Source organism: Zophobas morio, unplaced genomic scaffold, assembly GCF_036711695.1.
Source record: "Zophobas morio isolate AGI-343-1 ecotype UQ-CSIRO unplaced genomic scaffold, CSIRO_AGI_Zmor_V1 ptg000040l, whole genome shotgun sequence".
NCBI classification, from domain to species: Eukaryota; Metazoa; Arthropoda; class Insecta; order Coleoptera; family Tenebrionidae; genus Zophobas; species Zophobas morio.
In genome coordinates this window covers 1376038-1388289 of record NW_026972145.1, presented here as the reverse complement: position 1 = coordinate 1388289, position 12252 = coordinate 1376038, and the positions used below count along the sequence as shown (strand labels likewise).

General features: G+C 32.9%; 1 protein-coding gene and 1 long non-coding RNA gene across 2 annotated transcripts; both read left to right on the top strand.

Annotated features, from left to right (window-relative positions):
• The first annotated feature begins 580 nt into the window (after positions 1-580).
• Positions 581-2634, top strand: LOC135140648 (uncharacterized). Its single transcript, XR_010282273.1, has 2 exons — positions 581-1997; positions 2303-2634. It is a non-coding gene; the product is annotated as an uncharacterized LOC135140648 (long non-coding RNA).
• Positions 2635-7721: 5087 nt separating this feature from the next.
• On the top strand, positions 7722-9404 carry LOC135140644 (zinc finger Y-chromosomal protein-like). The gene is made up of 2 exons (XM_064071282.1): positions 7722-7974; positions 8023-9404. The coding sequence occupies exon 2, from the start codon at positions 8065-8067 to the stop codon at positions 9310-9312; it is 1248 nt and encodes a 415-aa protein (XP_063927352.1). The 5' UTR covers positions 7722-7974; positions 8023-8064; the 3' UTR covers positions 9313-9404.
• Positions 9405-12252: the final 2848 nt, after the last annotated feature.

Sequence of the window (12252 nt, the reverse complement as noted above, 5' to 3'; positions counted from 1 at the left end):
CAATGTAATTCAAATTTAAAAGAGCGTGCAACATGGCTGCCAATAGCGCAAATTAAAAATAACTGTTTCACTATTTCTCATCTAATCAAAAAGGCTTTGATTATTAAGGAAATAATAATAATAAACGCTTAATGTACAAGAATACACAATCAATATATAAAATTTAACAATTTTGCTTTTAAAATATTTATTTCATTTTATTACAAAATAGATTTCTATCACAATTTATATTGACTGCCCTCTCTGAATGCGAACAACAACTATTGTTATGGTTCAAGGTCGCTAATTTAACTTGCTACCCCCTGGTAATCCAAACTTCCACTTCAGCTTGCCCTTCACAACGTATGGTTAACCCTTCTAAAACGCTCATCGTGGATAATCTATTCGAAAGACAAAACACATTTTCCTAAAAACATTAAAAAGAAAAGAACATACCATTTTTGCTGTTTTATCAGTAGACAGCGGATTTCTGTCGGGCTACGTCACGATTATAGGTGGGGACGCGCTGGATCACCGGGTGATAGGTAATCACTGAATTTAATTTTCACTTGATTCCATAAATACAATTAACGATTTATTAATCAAACGGCTAAGTAAATGAGAACTGGAATTAACAGCAGAGTGCAACCACAGAATATCATACAGTAAGGACAGCTTTTGAAAGCCCCATAAGAAATACACGTAACGGACCAGAACAACAATAATCGACCGTTGGGTAAGGACATGACCTTGAATTTTGGCTTGAAACTGTAGTGGCAAACCTTGTTACTAAAAAAAAATTACCACCATGTCAACATTGTGCTTCAAATTTGACATTTTATGTGTTTAGCATTTAATGTTGTAACCTTAGATCATATAATAAATAGATACCAATACTCAAACTGAAAGCTGTGACTAGACATGAAGCTATCTGTTGTCGTTTTCTACGTCAAGGGGAGTAGTATAATGCTATCCTTGTGTGATCACCACATCTTCATCTTTGTTATATGCATTTCATCTGTATATGTCTATTTCACTTCCATCCTTGTACCGCACCAGCCCAACAAATCGCTTTTGACAGATGTTTCTTCTAACCTCTCTTTCGAGTTGTTGTACAAAAAACAATTTTAGAATTTAGAACAAAGATCCTATTTTAAGTGATGTAATCATAAAGGATCACAATTGCTGCCCAATAATTTAGTATTCGTTTCATTATCTACTGTGAATTATTTATAAAATCAAGCTGTCAACATCTTTCGTACGAAGTTAGTTCAGACATACTTCCTAAAATTTAGGCGCGCAAAATTCAAATAGTGATCAGGCAAGGATAGCTTCATTGTAATCCCTCCATGCACGAGAGAGATGTGTGACAGGAGGATGTCGTCACAGGCTCTGCTAGGGAAAGAACACGGCATGGTGGTATCTATTTATTATATGATCTAAGGTTGTAACTGTAATTTATTATTTTTACTGAATAGAAAATGCGCGTTCGAACAAATAAATAGAATAAATAATCTTGTGGAAGCAAATCGTTTTTCTAGGGCTGCAACATAAAAGGTGGATGCTTCATGTAGCATCTTAAGCTCGCTACTCACGTTCCAACGCCGCAGTACAATTGTTTTGGATATGACGAAATTGAAGTGTCTTGAACGTCTGTGTATGCGATCAAGCAAATCGGTTGGATGTGGACGGTTGGTGAACAAGTCTGTCTGCAGCAGTACAATCGTGTTGTATTGGATGGAAATTTGATCATGTGTGGACATGACTCGACAGTGTATGTTATTCAAACCGTGAGAGCAGCTATAAAAGTACATTTTCGTCATTTCGTCAGACATGTTGTCATCACGATCGCAAATTTTTAACTGCAAGATCGTAACGTGTGTGTGTACTTTTTAACAGAATTGTACAACAGTTGCATCCAATACAATCATACATCATCAAAGGCGTTGAAGTGACAGAGAAGTTTATCATATATGATGACATTACGTGCAATGGCAAAATAACTACATGTTTCACAGGTATATTTCATCAAGCATTTCTTCATTAAGTATCCACACACATAACTTAAAGAATTTTGTTCCCCTATGTCCAGGTGTCTGTAGTCTGTCATATTTACTTCCACAGATTTATGTGCAAAAGTTGTTCAGCTTAAAACTGTATTAATAATTTGACACTGGTTACTTTCTTTAGATTCAATTGCTAGTAAAATAGATCCTAAATCATTACAACTATTGGAATTTTCACTGTGCTGTAAAAATTGCGTACCAAATAATTTTTTATTGATTATAGAATAATATACTTCTTTCTATTTCTTATCTTACAGATTCCGAGGGAAATTTAAAGAAGCCCCTGAAGCAGGTTTTTTCATTGTGCCTGCAATCACGACGTGATCTACCACTGTAGTCCATGTTACTATGAAAAGGTTCTCAGAATCACTTCACTAATTTAACTAACAACAAAAATTCAACCAAAAACATCAAAGTACTTTTCCCAGGGAAGATGAAAACGACAGCGTTCACTTTCTGACTCTTCAAACGGTTCACACTTGGCGAAAATTGAAGGCATTGACAAAATAGGTAGTTGATATGTTTATGTTGAAATTAACTTGGTAAAGTGATAGACTTTTATTAATGAATAAAATAAATATAAGTACAATTCTTTTTTATTGTTCAAAATGCTATTTTTTCGTAGTCTTCGTACCACACTCCAAAAATTGGATTCATTCAATTCGATATTTATATCAATTCCTTTTACATTGTTTTACGGACGAGCTGTATTTGTAATTTAGGCAACCAATATTCCACTTCGTTTCAAAAATCCCGCCTAATCAAAACGGTTAGGTAAGGACACGTTGTTCCAATATTTGACGAGCTGTCTCTACTGTATGTATACTGTGATAAAAGTAACTATTTAGCATGGCCGACTAGTATAAAGATTATGGCCTGTCCACAGGAATGTCAAAGGTACATTACGTGCTGCCATCTATTAATAATTCAAAAACGACAAAAGAATTATTAACACCTTTTGAAAGGCACAAACGCATTCATACCGAAACAAACCACCATTACACGTTTTGAAGTCCCATAATGTCAAGTCAAATTAAAATTTTGCTAAATTATTAACTGTAATTATTAATAGATGGCAACACGTATCGTACCTCTTGGACACGCCATAATCTTTATACTAGTCGGCCATGCTATTTAGAAGAAATGTCATAATATTTTTAACGACGCATTTTATTTTCGACAAAATGTCACTAGATTTACCAGAATATTACAAGCTGCTCACTGTTTCCTTCACTTCAATTACAATTATACTGAAGCAAGGTTTTTATTGGCATCGACAATTTAAATTTGGCGCTTGCCTTTGGCGGTTGAGGACTCCAATGTCAATAAGGGTGGTTTTGCAAAATCAGCCTCTATGTCGCTTCTCTATGTTCTCTGGTTATATCTTGCTATTGACACACAAATACAAATGCAGAAATAGTGACTCAGTTTTGCCAACAAGTTAAAATTTAAACACATACTTTAAGATGTGTATACTGTGTTGCATATGTTATTAATGTAGCAAACTTCTTTATTCGGTAGTCTTTGTTCTGTGTTCGGCAAATCGTTGTCCGTTGCGCTAAATAAACAGATAAAAAATATAAGTATTATCAATGATCGAGGAAAAATTGTTTTATGTTGTCTAATACAAAATTATCTTACTATAGATAATTATATGGTAATTGGCATAACTGATTGTCATCAACATTTGTCAGTTTAACAATATAATGACGGCATCCAAATTGTTTAACCTAACCAAACTTTAGTAAGTTCTTTAAAAAAAAGTACCCTAGCCATGTTGCCACTGTTATTTTTAAGGAGGTTGCCATATTAATGCATCTTTAATAAAAAAACGAACTGTAATGCCCAATCCACACCAAAGCGACAAAACAAAAACATGAAAACACAACAAAATCGCTACAACAATTCACGCAAAAACATATTTTGAAACTAAAACAAAACAAGATTTCTAATTTTGAGTGTTTTTGAAAGGGAAATTTGTTTGGACAAAATCGTATTCACTTGTGCTGAAATGGCCCAACAGAAAAACAGGGGAAAAAGATGAATTTTAAGTGTTTTTAAATGGTAACTTTTCTTGGCCGAAACTATATTCACGTTTGATAAAACAGGATATATTTCTTAAAATTTTGACTTTTTAAAAAAGGGTGATTTTGAAAAACCGGGCAATTTCCTTAAAAAAAATTAACTTTTTAAAAGTTACTCTGAAAGCCAGGCTAAAAGCATTAAAAACGTGTTGTGTTCTAAAGGGGCCTTACTAGTAGTTCAAACCACCAAATCCTTACATCAAATCTTCAAAATCCTCGGATCTTCAAATCGTCTAATCCTAAAAATCCTCAAATTACCAAATCCTTTAAATCTCCGAAAGTCTCAACTCCTTAAAATCTTCAAATCAAAACACTTAAAAAGTTCTGAACAGACAATCCTCAATCCCTTAAAACCTTCAAATCACCAAATCCTCGAACAACAAAATCTTCGTATCCTCAAAATCTACAAATCCTTAAATTCCCAAATCCGCAGATTACGAACTCCTCAAATCCCCAAAACTCTCAAATCACAAGATCCTCAAATTATCAAAATCCCGAAATCAGTAAATCATCAAAATTCGCAAATCACCAAATCCTAAAAATCCTGAAATTTGTCAAATTAGCAAATTCTTAGAATCCCCAAAACCCTTTCAGATCCTCATATCTTCAAAATCCGTAAATCTCCAAATGTTCAAAACAGCAAATCCTCAAAATTATCAAATTCTCAGAATCATCAAATCATCAAATCAGCAAATCATCAAAATCTTCAAATCACAAAATCGTCAAAAATCTCAGATTCTTAAGTCATTAATTCCGCACAATACTCAAACTACCAAATCCTCACATCAAATCATCAAAATCCTCGGATCCTCAAATCGTCAAATCCTCAAATCACCAAATCCTTAAAATTTTCGAAACCCTCAACTCGTCAAAATCTACAAATCACCAAATCCTCGAAATTCTCAAATTCTCCAATTATTCAAATTCTTAAAATCCGCATATCTGCAAAATACCCAAATCAGCAAATCATCAAAATCTTCAAATCACAAAATCGTCAAAAATTTCAGATTCTCAAATCATTGGTTCCGCAAAATACTCAAACCACCAAATCCTCACATCAAATCATCAAAATCCTCGGATCCTCAAATCGTCTAATCCTAAAAATCCTCAACTTACCAAATCCTTTAAATCTCAACTCCTTAAAATCTCTAAATTAAAAAATTCAGAAACTCAGAACACAAAATCCTCAATCCCTTAAAACATTCCAAACACCAAATCCTCAAATCCCTCACCTAAAATCGCCAAATCCTCGAAATTCTCAAATCCTCCAAATATTCAAATCTTCAAATCCTCAAATCTTCATATTACTAAAATCCTCGAAACCCCAAATACTCAAATTCTTCCAATCCCCAAAACCCTGAGGTCACCAAATCTTCAAAATTTCAAATACTCAAAACAAAATCCTTAAAATACCAAATCCTCAAATTCTTCAAATACTCAAAATGCCGAAATACTCAAAATCCGCAAATCACCAACTCCTCCAAACAAAATCATCAAATCCTCACTAAACGCTCATAATCCTCAAATCACTGAATCCTAAAAATCCTGAAAATCGTCAAATTATCAAATCCTTAGAATCTCCAAAACCTTCAAATCCTCATATCCTCAAATCACCACTCCTCGAAATTCTCAAATTCTCCAAATTTTCCAATCACCAAATCCTCAAAATATTTAAAACGCCAATTCCTCACAAGATCAAATCGTCAAAATCCTCGGATTCTCAAATCGTCCAATCTTTAAAATCCTTATATCTTCAAAATCCTCAAATCCTCAAGTCAAATCTTCAAATCCTCAAAACACAAAATCCCCAAAATACCAAATCCTCAAATTTTTCAAATCCTCAAAATCCGCAAATCACCAACTCCTCTAAACAAAACCTTCAAATCACCAGATCCGCAATTCTTCAAAATCCCAAAATCAGCAAATCATTAAAATTTTCAAATCATCAAACCCCCAAAATTATCAAATCCTCAAATCCTAGAAGTACTGAAAATCATCAAATTATCAAATCCTTAGAATCCCCAAAACCTTCAAATCTTCGAAATTTTCAAATCCTCCAAATATTCAAATCATCAAACCCTCAAAATCTTCAAAACGCCAAATCCTCACAACATCAAATCAAAATCCTCGGATCTTCAAATCGTGAAATCCTAAAACTCGTCAAATCACCAAATCCTAAAAATCCTGAAAATCGTCAAATTACCAAATATTTAGAATTCCCAAAACTTTCAAACCCTCATATACTCAAATCAAAAAACTTCGAAATTCTCAAAGTTCGCAAATCATAAACTCCTCAAAACAAAATCATCAAATCTTCAAGGTCCTCAAATCACCAGATCTTCAAATCTCCAAAATCTCCAAATGAGCAAATCACCAAAAACCCTCAAATCACCAAATTCTCAAATCACCAAACCCTCAATTAACCTTAAATTACCAAATCCTTAGAATCCCAAAACCCTTTCAAAATCCTCATATCATATCTTCAAATCTCCAATCTTCAAAATCCTCAAAACATAAAATCCTTCAAATCCTGATATCTTTATATTATTAAAATCCTCGAAACTCCAAATGCTCAAATTCTTCAAATCTCCAAAACACAAAGTCCTTAAAATACCAAATCCTCAAATTCTTCAAATCGTCAAAATCCCCAAATCCTCAAAATCTGAAAATTACCAACTCCTCCAAACAAAATCATCAAAATACTTAAATCACCAGACCCTAAAATCTTCAAAATAACGAAAGCAGCAAATCATCAAAATCGTCAAATCACCAAACCCTCAAAATCGTCAAATCACCAAATCCTAAAAATCCTGAAAATCGTCCATTTATCAAATCCTTAGAATCACCAAAACTTTCAAATCCTCGTATCGTCAAATGACCAATCCTCGAAATTCTCAAATCCTCAAAATCCTCAAAATTTTCAAAACGCCAAATCCTCACAACATCAAATCATCAAAATCCTCCAAACAAAATCTTTAAATCTTCAATCATCAGATCCCCAAATCATCGAATCCTGAAAATCGTCAAATTACCAAATCCTTCAAATCTTCATATCCTCAAATCACCAATCCTCGAAATTCTGAAAACGCCAAATCTTCACAACATCAAATCATCGAAATTCTCGATCCTCAAATCGCCAAATTCTAAAAATTCTCAAATCACCGAATCTTTCAAATCCCCGAAACCCTCAAATCTTCAAAATTTGCAAATCACCAAATCCTCAAATCTCAAATGATCAAGTCCTTGAAATCACAAAATCCTCAAAATCCGGAAACCATCAAATTCTCATAACACCAAATCCTCAAAATCGTCAAATCCTCTAAACTCCAAATCCTCAAAACCCTCATGTTATTAAGTCTTCAAAACCTCATTCTCAAATCACCAATCCTCGAAATCCTCAAATCCTCCAAATATTCAAATCACAATAATAAATCATCAAACCCCCCAAAAAATTCTTTGAGTATTTTGCGGAACTAATGATTTGAAGATTTGTAGATTTTGTGTTTCGAGGATTTGGAGAATTTGAATTTGATTTTAAACCTGTTTTTAAACTCATAAACGTTACCGCAAATATTTTTCCCGGGTAGGCAACCCTACATACACAGGTGTATACATAACCTCAAAACCTTTGTTTTTAATATTTTTACGTGCATTCAAAACCAATTTAAAAGCCGATTTGTACGAGACTGTTGCAGAATTTTCAAAAATCGCCTTTTTGCAGCACTTTGGTCGCTCAGTATAAACAACGAAGCCACTTTTGTGGCACTCGAGCGTCCGACGTTTGAGGTTATGTCACCACTTTACTAACAAATAAAAAAATGTGGGTGATTTTGCATCAACATGAAGTGAGTCCTTCCTCTACCACTTAATCTACACTAAAATCCCATTTGTAGATAAATCACAATGTTATTTATGGATAACTGAACCCATAACTCATGTCCAGCCACGTCGAACGCCGCCCCCCATCTCCCGCCCCCTTCAATTGTGAAAATAGCAACATCGAGACCTTCTGGTGCAAATTCTGCGACTTTTCCACCAAACTCACTATCTTCCTCAAGAGACACATCACCCGAAAACACACCCAGCTCAAAAAACTCAAGTGCCAAATCCAGTGGTACACCTGTGAGAAGTGCACATACGAAACTCACGTTGCCATGAAGTGGTTCCGGCACACCGTGGCATGTTTCAGAAGCGAAGACAGCGTCCAGTTGAAAAGCCACAACGTCAAATGGCACCAGTGTGAGTATTGTCCATACAAAGCTAAACTAATGTGTAACTTAAAAAGCCACATTAACTGTCGCCATTTGGATAAAGACCACGTTAAATGGTACAAGTGTGCCAAGTGTTCATTCAAAGCCAAGCGCAAATCGTCGCTGAACCGCCACATGAGCGAGCGGCACTCAGACGAAAAAGACATTAAATGGCACCAGTGCCAGGACTGTCCGTACAAAGCCAAACGGCACGCGGATTTGAAAAAACACGTGAATTTGCAGCACCTAGACGAAACTAATATTAAATGGCACCAGTGCCAGAGTTGTTCATACAAAACCAAACTCGTCTACAATTTAAAAAGCCACATCAACTCGCAGCATCTAGACACCGATGTTAAATGGCACGTGTGTAAAGAGTGTCCGTTTAAAGCCAAACACCGGTCGTCGCTGAACAGACACATCATAATGCGGCACTTGGACGAGAAAGATATTAAATGGTACGAGTGTGACCAGTGCCAATACCGTGCCAAGAAGAACTCGGACTTGAAGAAACACGTTATGGTACAGCATTTGGACGACGGCGATGTTAAATGGTACGAGTGTAGGGATTGCCCCTACAGGACTAAAACTAATTCGCATTTGAAAAATCACATAAATGCGCGGCATTTGAAAGAACAGGATATTAAATGGCACGAGTGTAAGGAGTGTGCGTACAAAGCTAAGACGCCGTCGGATTTAAAAAGGCATGTGAATTCGCGGCACGTGCGTAAGCAGGATATTAAATGGCACAATTGCGAGATGTGTTTGTATAAAGCTAAGGATAAGTGTAATTTGAAAAAGCATGTACATTCGAGGCATTTGGATGGGCCGGAGGTTAAATGGTATGAGTGTAAGTCGTGTTCGTATAAAAGTAAAATGAAGTGGTATTTGAAAATACATGAAGAGAAAATGCATTCGTTGGAGATTTGTTAAAAATTTGTGAAAAGTGGAAATTTTTTTATTCTTCCCCTATAGAAGTTGTGACTTTATTTCACAAAACTCGTGCAATATTTGTTAAATATACGTTTTGTTTTAGTAAAATGTTTTTACTTTTTTGGATTGTTTGCTGTTGACATTGTCTTAAAATAATTAAATATTGAAATAATCCATTAATGGGAATCTAGTAGTCTAATTTGTAAAGTACGGCGTTCACTTCACATGGTATGGAATACGAATTACAGTTTCAACCAATCTTGATTGTTCAGTTTTTCGATTTCCCAATGTTTCAGTGGTATCTTTCAATTTTGTTTTCTTTAATTTTTCGATTTTTTCATTTTCGAATTTACGATTTTTCCACTTTTCCACTGTTCGACCTTACGATTTCTCATTTTTTCGATTTTTTTATTTCTTAACTAGGTTTTTCGATTTTTCATCTTTTCTATATTTTAGCTTTGGAAAATTTCAATTTATCATTTTCTTGACTTCCATTTTTCAGTTTTTAATATTTTTGGTTTTTCAATTTTTTGGCTGTTTCGGTTTTTCGATTTGTTAATTTTTCGATTTATTTATTCGTTTCAATTTTTTGATAAAATTAAATTTAGATTTTCGGATTTTTGATTGATTATTGCAATCGATTTCTCGAATTTTCCATGTCTCGATTTCTGGATTTTAAAATTTTTCAATTATTCTATTTTTGCATTTTAAATTTTAGGATGTTTCGATTTCACGATTTTTCGACATTTTGATTTTTCCATTTTTCGACTTTTCGATACTGAATTTTAAAATTTTTGATTTTTCGATTTTTTGTTATGTTAATTTCTCGATTTTTCGACGTTTCGATTTCTCGATTTCCCAATTTTTCGATTTCTTGATTTTTCAGTTTTTTATTTTTTGATTGAATCAATTTTAATTTTTTGATTTCTTGAATTTTCGATTTTTCAATTTTTTCGATTTTGTCGTGTTTTCTGTGTGTCGACTTCACGACTTTGAGATATCTCGATTTCTGGATTTTTCGATTTTTGAACTTTCCGATTTTTTAAATTTTGAATTTTTGAATTTTACGATTTTCCTATATTTCGATTTCTCAGTTTTTCGATCTCTCGATTTTTTATTTTTTCGAATTCTCGATATTCCGATTTTTCGATTGAACTAAATTTTCGTTTTCCCGAATTTTTGATGTTTTGGTTTTTCGAAATCGATTTCAAAAAAAAATTCAATTTTTGATTTTTCACTGCTTCGATTTTTTTACTTTTTCGATTTTTCGAATTTTCGATAAAATTAAATTTTCGATTTCTCGGCTTTTCAATGTTTCAGCTTTTCGATTTCCTGTTTTTCGATTAAATTAATTTCAATTTTTCAAATTCTGGATTTTTCGATGTCGCATTTATTCGTTTTTTCTGTCTTGATTTTTATTTGACTTTTCGATGTTTTATATAATAATGTTTTGATTATTTGATTTGTCCATGTTTCGATGTCTCCCTTTTTCGACTTTTCGGTTAAATTAAATTTTCGACTTTTAGTTTGATTTTTCGATTTCTCAATTTTTAGATTTTTCGATCTCTGCTTTTGATTTTTCGATTTTTTGATTGTTCAATTTTTCGATTTTCAGGTAAATTTTAGATTTTCCAAGTTTTTGATTTTTTCAATTTTTAATTTTTCGATATTTTTCGGTTTTTTAAATCTTCAATTCATCGAATCTCGATTTTTCGACTTTTTATATTATCTGGATTTTTCGACTTTTTGATGTTTCGATTTTTCGACAAAATTAAATTTTCGATTTCCCGAATTTCCGATTTTTCGGTTTTTCGATATCGATTTCTAAATTTTTCTATCAATTTCGGAATTTTTCGATGTTTCTGTTTCTCGACTTTCTGATTTTTTAGTGTTTCGATTTCTTTAATTCTTTGATTTTTCGATAATTAAATTTCCGATTTTTGCACTTTCCCATTGATTTTTATATTTCTTGTTTTTCCACTTTTTGATTAAATTACATTTTAAAATTCTCGATTTTTCGATGCCTCGATTATTCGATGTCTCGATTACTTGATTTTTCGAGGTTTCGATTTATCGATTTTCGGATTTTTTCAATGTTTCGATTTCTCAAATTTTTTTGGAAATATATATCTGGATTTTTTGATTTTAAATTTTAAATTTTTCAGTGTTACGATATTTCGATTTAACGGTTTTTCGCCTTTTCGATTTCTCCATTTTTCGACTTTTCGATATCCCGATTTTTCACATTTTCGATTTTTTGGTTTTCAATTTTTTGAAATATCAATTTCTTGATTTTTCGACTTTTCAATTTCTAGATTTCCCAATTTTTCGATGTTTCAATGTTTCGATTTTGTCAGTTTTTCAATGTTTCAATTTCTCGACTTTTCGAATTTACAATTTTTCGATGTCTCTATTTCTGGATTCTTCGATTTTTCAATTTTATGATTCTTTAAATCTTGAATGTATCAATTTATCGATGTTTGGATTTCACGATTTTTCGATATTTCGATTTCTCAATTCTTTGATCTCCATTTTTTATTTTTGGATATCTCGATTTTTCGACTTTTCGATGTTTCAATTTTTCGATTTTGTTGGGTTTTCGATGTTTAGATTTTTGGATTCCTTGACTATCGGATTTTTTGATATCCCAATTTTTCAAATTTTCGATTTCCCAATTTTTCGAGTTTTTAGTTTTCAATTTTTAAATTTTCGAATTTTTGATATTGCAATTTTTTTACTTTTTCAATTTCTCGATTTTTCGACTTTTTGATTTTTCAATTTCCCAATTTTTCTGTTTTTTTGATATTTCGATTTCTCGATGTTTCAATGTTCGATTGTTTATTTTTTGACTGAATTCAATTTTAATTTTTCGATTTATCGATTTTTCGACTTTTCGATGTTTCAATTTTTCGATTTTTTCGGCTTTTCAATGTTTAGATT

Bases quoted from the DNA above. Each gene is read 5' to 3' on its own strand.
- LOC135140644 (XM_064071282.1), top strand. From the start codon at position 8,065: ATGTCCAGCCACGTCGAACGCCGCCCCCCATCTCCCGCCCCCTTCAAT.